We start from the raw sequence: 13,380 nt of genomic DNA, 5'->3' as shown, positions 1-13,380 counted from the left end.
CACCTCCACTCTTTCCTTCCTCCTACTGTTCTGGTAGTGTGAATCCCTTCCCCCACCTCTTCTGCCTAACAAATTCCTACTCATTCTTTAAAGCCTCTCGTGATGCTACCTCCTGTGTGAAGATGGCTCATTTCCTCACTCACAGAAACAGGAAACTTTATCCAACTTCCTGCTGAATTTTATACCTCCCTCCATTAATTAACTCTTGGGTTCTCATTTACCTGTGTCATCCACTTAGACTAGGATTTCCCACAGACCTCTTACGTGTCTTTGCCTATCCAACCCTCCATGCAGGCATGATGCTTCCTTGGCTTTCCGAAGTGCTGAAAAATGAGGATGAAAGTGTTTCCAGAATATTTTTTTTAACCTAAGGGTATTTATTTTTCATGCCAAATCCAATCCCAATCCCATTTCTTTTTCTCTCTCTCTCTTTTTTTTCCTCCTGTGACTCACAACCATGTACCTTCCCCTTCCAGCCAATAAAATCTTCCTTCAGTCGTCTTGCTTCATGCCTCTTTTCTCTCTGGTCACCAGACTTCCTAAAAATCTACTTCTACACTCAAACCTTTCCTCCGCACTCACCCCTCAGCCCGGAGCAAACTGGCTTCTGCTCTCCGCCACTCTAACTACCTCTGGACGGTCACAGATGGTCTCCCCACGGTCAGGTCATAAGTGGGGGCCCCTTCTCATTGTACTCTCCTTCTCTCACACAGGGTTATCGCCATTAGCATTCCCGAGTCTGTCCCTGCTGTGACTTCAGCTTCACTGTGACATTGCGTCATCTTCCTAAAACACCGCAATGCTCAAAATCACTTACTACACTTAATATTCTACAGAAGCTAGAATAAAGAATCTTCGTCATCCAAACCATGCTAGTCTTCTCTCCTGCCACAACCCCATCCGGAATGCTGTGTTCTCGCCACACTGGAACAATCCCTCCGCACTATGACTACACTATGCCCTTAGGAGCTTTCACGCCTTTGCTCGCACTGTTTCCCCTACAGTATTTGCACCCTCGCTCCTCTAAAATCCTACTTATCCTTCAAGGGTGAACTCCATTGCCCTCTCCCCTGTAAAAATCCTCCTCTTATCCAGAAGTTATCATTCCCTTCACTGAGTTCCTACAGCATTTTGTCAATCAATACATCCATTACAACACGTACAGCTTTATAGTTACAGCAAATGACTAGAATGTCTGTCTCCTCAAGTACATTATGAGCCTTTTATGATCAAGAACTGTGTGTTACTCAGACCTTAGCCCTCAAACCTTCAGGGTCTCATACATAACCGGCATTCAACAAATACCTGTTGAGTTTAACTGGATTAATCCGAATCAAGAAAGCCCTAAGTACTAGGAAGACACCCCAAAACAGGACGTTGTTCCCTGACATTTACTCATTATGCAGACTTAACCATTCTACTGAAGTACTGTAAAATTCAGAACATTTCAGGTAAAATTTTAAACTGCAACAGATGTTTCTCCCCACAGATACCCTCGGGTTATTACTTTTTGTTTCTCAAAATCCAAGTTATCTCGCAAAACATCTCCAGAAGCCAGCTCTCCCTCCAGGTATGTCAGCTGACCCTGAAGAGTCTCCAACTTGCTTTCTGCTTTCTGGGCCCTCTGAAGAGCTTTCTGGTGAAACCCAGACTCATTTCCCAACTGTTCAACAAGCTCAGATATTCGGGCTTCAAGCTGGGAGACCATCTGGAAACAAAGAAACAGACAAGGATAAGCCTTGTTTCGGATGCACCAAAGTGTTCAAATCTAGTGCTCAACCCAAGCAACATAACTATTTATAACACCAACTTCCAGATTCTTTGTAAAAATTAAATAAAAAACAGGTAATTTGATAGCTGTATCTGCCTCTGCTTGAAATAAATCTGTATTCATTACCTAATAAAATACTTCTATTGGTATTTTTTTTCATTTTTATATAATTCCTTAAACAGGTTACTCGATAAATATTTATGGGTGATATTTACATACCCCTAAAACTGCCATTAATTTAGGAGCCTCAAAGCTTAACTGGAAAAAAAGTTCAGACAGAAAGTGCTTTTAAAACCTATGCAAGTGTCATTCTCCAGAGAAACTCCTCCACCATATATGGCGGATTAAAGATTACACAGTGAGGGGCGCCTGGGTGGCTCAGTCGGTTGAGCGGCCGACTTCAGCTCGGGTCATGATCTCGCGGTCCGTGAGTTCGAGCCCCGCGTCGGGCTCTGTGCTGACAGCTCAGAGCCTGGAGCCTGTTTCAGATTCTGTGTCTCCCTCTCTCTGACCCTCCCCCGTTCATGCTCTGTCTCTCTCTGTCTCAAAAATAAATAAATGCTAAAAAAAAAAATTAAAAAAAAAAAGATTACACAGTGAGTTAACTTTATAGTAAATTTATCCAGAATTCAAGTGCATAAAGATATTTTTTCAAGATTTTTTTTTCAATTTTCCATTGAGTATCAGTTACTCAGGCACCAAAGTTCAGTGGTGCTGCTTCTGTGCTGTGTACTCATACGGTGATATTATCATTATAGCATTTGGAAGGTCAAACTTAACACAGCAATTCTACATGAAAGAAGGCGGGACGATCTGACTGCTACCTCCTCTCCCACAAAATGAAATCACAGTTTCTCCATTAAAGGCCCCCATTCTCTTCACACACTCCTCACTTTTCCAATGCTCCCATCCTTCCCTGGAGTTTCTCTCTTTGTCCTGACGTTCCTATAAATAAGAACGTAAGTTTACCAAAGACCTCGGGTACATGTCGAGAAGGCTCAAACTGACTCTACCTGATCCAGTCTTCAGGAAACATTGAATTTAATAAAGACACCAAGTTTGGGGTGAAAAATGCGTTTTGTTTTGATGGTTAGTTTCAGAAGAGATGTTTGATGTTTGATGGTTAGTTTCAGAAGAGAAAAAAGAAAAAAGTAGACATTACATATTACTCAGTACCATTCTTACAGAAACTGAAATATCTTGATGGTTTCGGGTTTATAGTTTCTGTTAAAAAAAAATTCTGCTTACCTACCAATAACCATTTTAAAAAGCAAGAAAACACTCCAGCCATCTTCAAATATTTTGTAAAGCTATTATCTGGAAGAACACTAGGGTTTGCTCTGAGTTGCTCTCAGAGCTTAAGTTAAGGACCAACAGGTCCAAATCAGAGAAATAATTCCACTTCAGTGAAAGGAAGAATTTTTCCTGGTCCCCAAAATTACAAAGTAATATATACTCATTATAAAAGATTCATTAAAGGGGCGCCTGGGTGGCTCAGTCAATTGAGCGTCTGACTTCAGCTCGGGTCATGATCTCGCTCGCAGTCTGTGAGTTCCAGCCCCGCGTCAGATTCTGAGCCTGCTTCAGATTCTGTGTCTCCCTCTCTCTTTGCCCCTCCCCTGCTCATGCTTTGTCTCTCTCTCTCTCTCTCTCTCTCTCTCTGTCAAAAATAAACATTAAAAAAAATTTAAAAAATAAAGAAAGATTCATTAAGGACAAAAGAAAAAGTTTAAGGAAGAAAAACCACTCAGAGGTTAACAACTATTACTATTTTCAAATAATTTATTTTTATGCCCTGTTAAAATACAGGTGAGATACTATATTTGCAATTTTATGTCTTTGTGTTTATTTCGTATTTTAAGCATCTTACTGTGGCTACAGTCAGGAAGGTTAGACTACTTCATCTCCAAATGCTCAAATCGTGTGCTTCTGTGGCTCTCCAGGTCCCAGGCCTGTAATTCAATTAATTCTATACCTCTGTGGGTGCTTGAAATCAAATATTTGATGGCAAGCTGCTTAGCACCACATCCAAGGCATTGTGTTCTCCAAGGAAATTTCAATTTTAATTACAGAATATGAGCCTCTGAGAACTCCTCATTTTGTACTTCCTACCATTGGCACTTACTAATAAGCGATGTGATCTCAATGTAAAAGAAAGGTACGCCTGTCTTGGTATAATATACAAAGTCACCTACAAAACAACAGCCATCAAACAACAGCCCCAAGATACTGCCCGGGGGGAGGAGGGCTGTTTAATGATATCATATTATACAAGGCAGAGCACATGATTCTGCGCAGTAGGAAATGTGTTTCACATTCGACTCCAAGTAGGAAGTGAGTCTTTCTACCTGGAAGTCCCTCAACACTTCTCCTACCCCACAGTTAACCTAACAAAGAGAATGAGACCAAAGAAAAAAGAGACACAGAAATCCTCAGCTGGAGAGATGGAGAACTGGGTAATCACTTAGCCACAGTCTGTACACTGAAGAAGGTCCCAGAGGAAAGCAAAGCCTGCCAGAGAAATTGATCAGGAAAGACTCCCATTTTGGGGGTGCATGGCTGGCTCAGTCTGGGGAGCATGCAACTCTTGATCTCAGGGTTGTGCATTCCAGCCCCACACTGGGTGTAGAGATGACCTTTTTTTTTTAATGTTTATTTTTGGGAGAGAAAGAGAGACACTGAGTGTAACAGGGGAGGGGCAGAGAGAGAGGGAGACACAGAATCCGAAGCAGGCTCCAGGCTCTGAGCTGTCAGCAGAGCCCGACGCAGGGCTCGGACTCACGAACCAGGAGATCAAGACCTGAGCTGAAGTCGGACACTTAACCGACTGAGCCACCCAGGCACCCCGGGTGTAGAGATTACTTAAAAAAAAATAAAATCTGAAATGCACGAATGTGCAAATAGCCCGGTTACATTAAAAAAAAAAAAGCCTCCCATTTTGAGGATGACACCTCAGGCAATGGCTGAAAGTATGAGTAAGGTAGTGATAATGACCCTGAAGAAAGAAGAGGACATCCTGATGGAGACCAGACTGTGGCACGGGGTCTCTGGAGTCACACAGTCCCCGTCTCAAGTTCCCACTCTACTACTTAGCAGCATGTTAACTGAAGCAGGTAATCAACCTGTCTGAAGCTTAGTGTCTTTGCTCTGACGATGAGATGATAATTTAGATAATTCGAGCAGCACAGTATTTCACACCCGACTGAAGTTCAATGCACTGCATCCATTTTTACCATCAGTATTCCTACTCCAGTATGTTGGTTCAGTCACTCCCATGCTTCTGTCATAAAGCGTTAAAGGGGCCCTTCAGAAATTGTCCTAGATCGTGTTTCTCAAACCATCTGCAGCCCACAGAGCCTGTTTTTTAACTAAAAACCTTTCTGGGAAGGACAAATAAGGCGCAATGTGCTATATCGAAGGTGACAAGGTTCCTCCCACATCCTCACCCTGTGTGGACCCAAGAGTGCTCCACGAAGCTTGAAGGGTCAGCAGAGTATGACTTTTAAAACCACTGGTACGTAGACGGCTGAACTGTAAAGAAGCTGCAAACTCAAGATTCCGGTGTCCAGGAAGGAGCAAGCAGCTGGGAACCCCTCCACAGTCTACGTGTCCCAGAACGTAGCTTCATAAGCTTATTTTGGGTCTCAGTACATGTACGACCAATAGTTTTCAGAGCGATATTTACATAAATGTAGTCAAATAAATTAACATTCTAATCTGACTCGGTTCTCGGGAACATCAAATGCCAGCGCCTGGGTGAACATATGTGTCTCACCAAAACTGTGAAGCTGTGTTGTGTTTTCACACCGAGAACTCTGAAGAGTCAATAAGCTTTCCTTTTTTCTTTTTCCTCTTTTTCTTAGTATCATCTGTTAACATATCCCTAATATTCCGTGGGACAAAATGTGCCAGTGATTTCAACACGAGAGATGTAGGGAATCGAGGGAAAGGGAGAGGGATTATAATAAACAAAACATACCTCATTTTTTAAAAAAAAACAAAAAAAAAAGGCACTGAAGTAAATTATCCTTCAAAAACAAGGAGCTTGGTGTTGGGAAGCGAAGTCATAATGCCCTAAAAAATTTCAGTCACTTCCCAAGGACAAGTAGTTGTTGATTTCACCAGAGATACACTTTTGCCCTAAGATTAAACTAAAGAAAGCACAAGAGTTCTAAGCTGAAGAAAGAACCACTTGGGTCACTTAAGGACCAGTGTCTTTTGGACACACAGCTCTTTTCTCATTAGTCAAGCTGTAATTTTCACTTAGGAAGTATATAAAATATGTTGTCAGGGACCAGGAATAAAACATCAATCAAATTCTCTTTCCTTATTATCGGTGTGTATGCTTTTTTTTAGGGGGTGGAGAGGGACTGAGGGACAGAGAGAGAGAGAGAGAGAGACAGAAGGGGAGGGAGAGAGAACCCCAAGCAGGCTCCACACTCAGCACAGAGCCCGACTGACACAAGGGTCATTCCCACAACCCTGGGATCATGACGTGAGCTGAAACCAAGGGTCGGGCTCTCTCAACTGACTGAGCCACCCAGGTGCCCCATGTCGACTTTTGTTACAGGTTAAATTGGGTTCTCCATAAAAGAGGTATGTTCAAGTCCCCCAGTACCTCAGAATGTGACCTTATTTGGAAATACAGTCTTTACAGAGCTGGGCCCTAATGCAATATGGCTAGTGTGCTTATAAAAAAGGGAAAATGTGGACACAGAGACACACACAAAAAAAGGAAAATAATGTGAAGATGTAAAGAGAATGCCATTCATAAGCCAAGGACCACCTGAGACCACCAGAAGCCAGGCAAGAGTCCTGGGACAGATTCTCCCTTATGGCCTCAGAAGAAACCAACCTAGCCGACATCATGATTTTAGATTTACAGCCTCCAGAACTGGGAGACAATACAAACACACTTCTATTGTTTAAGCCACCAGGTTAGAGGCACTTTGTTATGGCCATCCTAGGAAATTACGACACTGTAGATGCCAGGAGAGCCAAAATCTCTATCTTTTCACTCTCCCAGGTGCCCCCATAGCTAGGCGTGACCATGTAACATAATCTGGGGCAATGAAATGATAGTGGAAGTCTGCCGAAGATTCTGGGTAAATGTTTGGTTTTGTGTATTGGGAGAATTAGGAACAAAGCAGAATGATCAGATCAGATGAGGGAGCAGGGGGTTGTAAAGCACGTCTCAGGTCCTTTAGGGCATCAGGCTGGGTCCCCACAGCTCACCTGGAGCCACTGGACCAAGAAACACTCCAGTGGACAAAATAAACCCTTATGTGTGCCTAAAGAAGAACAAAAGAGCTGTCTAGATAATCGTGTGTAAGCTTGTATGAATTGTCTTCAATTTAGGAAATGACATAGAGATCAATCATGGTCCTGTCCTCTCTGTACATAGTCACTTCTCATCCAGATGATGAGCTGGTTAGGAAACATCTAAAAGTAAGGAAGGGGTGCCTGGGTGGCTCAGTCGGTTAAGCATCCGACTTCAGCTCAGGTCATGATCTTGCAGTCCATGAGTTCAAGCCCCACGTTGGGCCCGTGCTGACAGCTCAAAGCCTGGAGCCCGCTTCGGATTCTGTGTCTCCCTCTCTCTCTGCCCCTGCCCCACTCATGGTCTATCTTTCTCACTCTCAAAAATGAATAAATGTTAAAAAAAAAATTTAAGTAAGGAAAAAAAAATGTTTGCCTCAAAAACCTACACTAGAATCTGAAAATGTCACAACTTTCTGTCATTGTGCAAGACATCATTATTTCAAAAACACCTGTTACAAGTGTACTGAAATTTCAAGGCTAAACATCATCGAAACACTCATTTAGAATTCCTAGGAACCCAACAGCAGGACATTCCTTTAAGAGACTGGTTTCCAACCGGGGGTGATTTCATCCTCCAGGGACATTTGCCTGGAGACATCACTGGTTGTCACAAATGGAGAGGGAAAATAGTGGCATTGGTACCTACTGGGTAGAAGCCAGAGATGTTGTTAAATACCCTACAATGTACATACAAAGCAGCCCCATGACAAAGGATTATCCAGCTTGAAACGTCAATAGTGCCAAACTGAGAAACACTACCCCAAGAAACAGTAAAGCTTTTTTTTTTTAATTTTTTTTTAACGTTTTATTTATTTTTGAGACAGAGAGAGACAGAGCATGAACGGGGGAGGGGCAGAGAGAGAGGGAGACACAGAATTGGAAGCAGGCTCCAGGCTCTGAACCATCAGCCCAGAGCCCGACACGGGGCTCGAACTCACGGACCTCGAGATCGTGACCTGAGCTGAAGTCGGACGCTTAACCGACTGAGCCACCCAGGCGCCCCAGAAACAGTAAAGCTTTTAAAAAGAGAATTTGACTTGGCTATAAGCAGAAAAGCCAGGAACAAGTAGAAGTGACTTACTGAAAGCGTGTGGGTGGTGTCCTGAATTCTACTGAGAACTGCAAACATAGGAGAGTAAAAATGAACAGCAACAGGGAAAAGAAGAAAGGCAAGGTTCACAAAGTAGGAGTCTACATGAAGCGGCAAAATTTGCCAGGCCCGGCCTGAACCCACCACTGGGCCTTCGCATGGGTGTTACGCAACTGTTGAGTGTGTGTTTAACCACGGCAGCTGGCAGGGGTGTATGGCCCCCTCAACAAACAGATTCATCAATCTGTAAAGCTCCCATTCTTTAGAAACATTTCTAAGACAATATATGAAATCCATTTTCTCCTGATTTTACTTGAAGATGAGTCACACAAGATGCCAGCTATACGCTTGATTTCGGGCTTTTAAATAGTGAGAACAGCTATTGAAAAAAATTACAGGGTAGAAAAGGCAGACAAAGGCACTAAAAAGACTCTGAATCATTCTGATTTTTCTGGGGAGTAGGGGAAGGCATAGCCAGCTTAACCAATTTACATCATTTTGCTTCAGAAAATAAACATATACATCACGCTGACAATTTTATGCCATGCTTCACATGCTGAATTAAAATAGTTTCAGGAAAACATTTGGAAAACCAGAAAAGGGAAGCAATAAAATGAAATGGTTAAGGACCATTAGCTACTGAAGTGCATCTCTTACTAGGCAAGGTAAATAACTTAATGAAATTGTTCTCAGTCCTGGAAGTAATGTTCTTCTGCAATCCAGGACCAATCACAAGAAAAACTGAGTTACCCTCAGAGACCTGCACATTTTATATCCTCAAAGAGAACCCTACACCTGGACAAAGGGGTCACCTGACTTGCTCCTAAGAGCACACATGAATTTTGGAGAATTTTTTAAAGGGGATTGAAAATGTTTTATCATTAAAGGAAATTTTCAAATGCCACCCTGAACTCTGAGTTAGTGATGGCTCTGAGTATTTTAGAAACATCAAAAAAGGGAAAAATGCAATTTCTCCTTTGAACCAACATGAACTCACAGAGGTAGATCACAATGGAGTTACACCTAGAATTTGGATATTATTTACTTTAAAACCTCATTACTTAGGGCTTCAATAATTTGCATTTGATGGTAATTTAGTCAGGCTGAAGTTGACTCTGCTAAGCAAAGCTAGACAGTAAAGGAGAATTTTTTTTTAAGTTTTTTTACTTATTTTGAGAGAGAGCGCGAGCAGGTGGGGAGGGAGAGAGAATCCCAAGCAGGCTCCCTGCTGCACAGAGCAGGATGCAGGGCTCCATCTCATGAACCATGAGATTGTGACCTGAGATGAAATCAAGAGTCAAGTCGCCTAACCGACTGAGCCACCCGGGTGCCCCAAGGAGAATTATTAATAGTATAAACAAGATAGCAATATTAAACAAGCTTCAGTCATATATATGAATCCAAACATCTATCTCCGTTTGTTCAACAGGTTCCCTAAAAGACTGTCCCAGGCACCAATGCGTTATGAAGAGAAGGAGGGAGATGAGGAGAATCAAGGGTAGCGATAGTTAATATTTATCATCATTGTGTGCCCGGCACTGCATTAAGGACTTCAGAACAATCTTCTTTTTCATTTACTGCTTGCAACAAGCAATAACCTTATGGGGCAGATACTCTTACAGGCCCAGTAACCCTTACGTGCAATTCCAAAATCCGAAAGTATCTGGAAACAGACAGCTTTTTTCATAACTCACTTGCTGATAAAGCTTGACCTGACTGGAGCTGGCAGAAAACCCTGACCCGAAGTGACACAAAGCTCTTCACAGTCCTGGTGTGTTCTGTGTGATGGATTTGTCACAGCTTCTGCTGCAGAATGATGAATGTGGTTCACTCTGGGGTGCCGCCTCAGACCCCACTGAGGAGGGATGTGTAAAAGAGAGCTCCCTCCATTACCATTCCCTGTACTATTTCACCTTTCTAAACCCTGAAAAATTCTCAATTCAAAAACACATTGGGCCTCAAGGGGTTCAGATAAGGGGTGTGGCCCCTCAGCCCTCCCCGTCCAGCAGGTGAGAACACAGAATCTCAAAGACAGGTTCTCAGGAGCCTGCCCATGGCACACCTGCAGTGAGCGAGTATTGCAGTAGAGACAGGATTCAGTACAGTCAGGTCTGACTCCAGAACCCCCATTGTCATTAGCTGTCATTTGAGTGACTCCCCAGGCTCCCTAAGCATGACATACAGCTGAAAGTAATAAAAACCACACTTAAATGATACTTTTACTAACTCAGCAAACTACTGTCCTTAAGAATCTCAGAAGTCACCACTCACACTTTTCCTGCTCTCTCCCTGGCCGGTCATTTCTCGGATCCTTTCCAAAATAGCATCCTCCGTGGGCACAATCGTGCCCCAGTTGCCCCCGAGCAGCGCTGCGACTTTCTCCCTAAACGAGGAGTGCTGGTTTCTCGAGGTTGCCGTTGCATCCATGCTGGCCTCCAAGCTCTTCTCCAACTCGAAAGAGCTTTTCTTCAAGAGGCTCAGTTCCTGCTTCGAGGCATCCCAGACCCGCTGGCCAGCAAGCAGCCTTTCTTGGAAGAGCTTGACTTCCCTTTCAAGAGCCTCCTTTGTCTCTACAGCACTGAGCAGGTCCTGAAACAAGTACAGAAAGAGAAGACAGGTACCTTAGCAGCCACTGAGGGACACCAGCATTTGCTTTCCGTTTACCTTGCCTACTGACTTCACGGAGTTAGGATTAAATCATGACATTCCCTGTTTAACTGTAAATTCCCCACCATCTCTTCATAGAAATTGTAAATTTTAAAGGCTTAACATTAAAATTTTTTTTAAATTATTTTTTAATGTTTTTTTTTTTGAGAGAGAGAGATAGACAGGGACAGAGAGCAAGTGGAGGAAGGGGGGAGAGAGAGAGAGAGAGAGAGAGAGAGAGAGGGAGATACAGAATCCAAAGCAGGCTCCAGGTTCTGAGCTGTCAGCACAGAGCCCGACGCAGGGCTTGAACTTGTGAACTGCAAGATCATGACATGAACCGAAGTCAGACACTTAACCAACTAAGCCACCCAGGTACCCCAACATTAAAAATTGTTTAATTAAAAAATTAAATTTTAAGGGCTCTGTCAGGTAAATTTAGGTGTCTAAAAAAAGAGAAGGGATAAAAAACCAGGGCCAGGAAAAGAAGGAAACTGGCATATAAGCCTTTTCTGTGTGGACCTCTGGAAAGACTTAACAAAAACAAGTTGTTGGCTAACATCTGGTAGAGGCAATCCATATTCAGAAAATGTTTACAGGATTATCTGCTGTAAAGTTTGATATACATGGAAATTGATTTTGAAGAAACAGTAAACCCTCAGAGTCCTACCTACACACTAAAATTGTTTGAATAAAGATGATTCCTTAATACTCTTTTAAATAATACAGTAGCATTTTCATAAAAACATCATTGCATAAAGGAGAATCAGATCTTGCTTTCACTATGCATTTACTGTGTATCTTTTTGTCTCATAAAACTGATAGAACCTGAAGAAAAGAGACAGAAATATCTATTTGGCGGGTGGGAGAAATAAAAGTAGAGGGAAATAAAGTACCATACTGAGAACAATAATTAAAAAAATTTTTTTTAATGTTTATTTATTTTTGAGAGACGGAGACAGAGTGTGAGCAGGGGAGAGGCAGAAAGAGAGGGAGACACAGAATCCAAAGCAGGTTCCAGGCTCTGAGCTGTCAGCACACAGCCCAATGCAGGGCTAGAACCCACAAGCCGTGAGATCATGACCTGAGCTGAAGACAGATGCTTAACCGCCTGAGCCACCCAGGTACCCCGGGAACAGTAATTTTAAAGAATACAATGGGTATTGTTAGGTTCACAAAAATAAAGGAAGGGCATAAGGGAGGCTACCTGTGTACCTACTTCTATTTACTATAATCCAGAATGGTGCAAAGACGCATAAAAAAAAGGACAAGTTTAAGGTCAGTTTTAAAAAATGGGGTGCCTGAGTGGCTCAGTCAGTTGAGCATCCAACTCTTGATTTTGGCTCAGGTCATGGTCCCAGGGTCAGGGGATCGAGCCCTGCATTGGGCCCCATGCTGAGCATGGAGCCTGGTTAAGATTCTCTCTTTCTGGGGTGCCTGGGTGCCTCAGTCGGTTGAGTGTCCGACTTCGGCTCAGGTCATCATCTCGCGGTCCGTGAGTTCGAGCCCCACATCGGGCTCTGTGCTGACAGCTCAGAGCCTGGACCCTGCTTTGGATTCTGTGTCTCCCTCTCTCTCTGCCCCTCCCCCACTCTCTCTCTCTTTCAAAAATAGACATTAAAAAAAAACAAGTTTTTAATACTATGTTAGAGTCAAAAACAACGAAAAGCAAACAGTATCTTTGAATAACAGATTCCACATCTAAACAGGCCAACAACATTTCAGGCTACTAGTTAAAATGCACTCATCCGTCTTGCATCAGAACTGGACTTTTAAAAAGAATTTATCTCCACCAACAGCTTGAAGACAGGAAAGATGTTACTTCTTTACTTTTTATAAAAAAGAGAATATATTGTGGTTGGCTCCACAGCTCAGGGGTTAGAGCACTGGTCTTATAAAAAAGAGGCTATCTTACTTTTTTTTCCTTCTGATTTTTTAATCAAGGAAGCCTCCAGCAACAATTTGAAATAAAAGTCATTGAGTGGATAGGTAGTTAGAGAAGGCTGCCCTTTTCAGAGATGTAATGGCTAAACTAATTATGGATTATGGAACCTATTTTGTGAGACACTTTGCTTCTCAAGGTCCTGGCAACAGCTTCGTTTCCCAGCTCCCTTTCGATTCTAGTCTTCCGTAAGGAGAAGCTTCACTACTGCTAATTAAATTACAGCCCTTAAAGTAGAGTCAAGGGCACTTTATCACAAATACAATATTTTAAGACTTTACAGATTTCTTTCTCAGATAGTAATACAATAGCTGCTCCATTTCCGTAACCAGTATCAGCGCTGGTGATAATAAATTCGAAACTACATGTTTTACTTAAAAACTACAATCTTGGGGTGCCTGGGTGGCTTGGTCGGTTAAGCGTCCGACTTCGGCTCAGGTCATGATCTCACCGTCCGTGAGTTCCAGCCCTGCGATGGGCTCTGGGCTGACGGCTCAGAGCCTGGAGCCTGTTTCCGATTCTGTGTCTCCCTCTCTCTCTGCCCCTCCCCCGTTCATGCTCTGTCTCTCTCTGTCTCAAAAATAAATAAACGTTAAAAAAAATTTTTTT

The 13,380-nt window shown here is 42.7% G+C and overlaps 1 protein-coding gene across 1 annotated transcript in view; it reads right to left on the bottom strand.

The window, feature by feature from the left end:
* Positions 1 to 13,380, bottom strand: part of CCDC170 (coiled-coil domain containing 170) — a 90,247-nt gene that overhangs the window by 29,571 nt on the left and 47,296 nt on the right. The window contains exons 5-6 of the mRNA XM_049654671.1: positions 10,455 to 10,772; positions 1,508 to 1,708 (exon numbers count right to left, since the gene is read on the bottom strand). Coding sequence (XP_049510628.1) covers positions 1,508 to 1,708; positions 10,455 to 10,772 — 519 coding nt within the window. The remainder of the gene's footprint in view (positions 1 to 1,507; positions 1,709 to 10,454; positions 10,773 to 13,380) is intronic.

Source organism: Panthera uncia, assembly GCF_023721935.1.
Source record: "Panthera uncia isolate 11264 chromosome B2 unlocalized genomic scaffold, Puncia_PCG_1.0 HiC_scaffold_24, whole genome shotgun sequence".
Classification (NCBI taxonomy): Eukaryota; Metazoa; Chordata; class Mammalia; order Carnivora; family Felidae; genus Panthera; species Panthera uncia.
The sequence above is the reverse complement of the archived record's forward strand: the minus strand, read 5'-3'. Positions and strand labels throughout refer to the sequence as shown.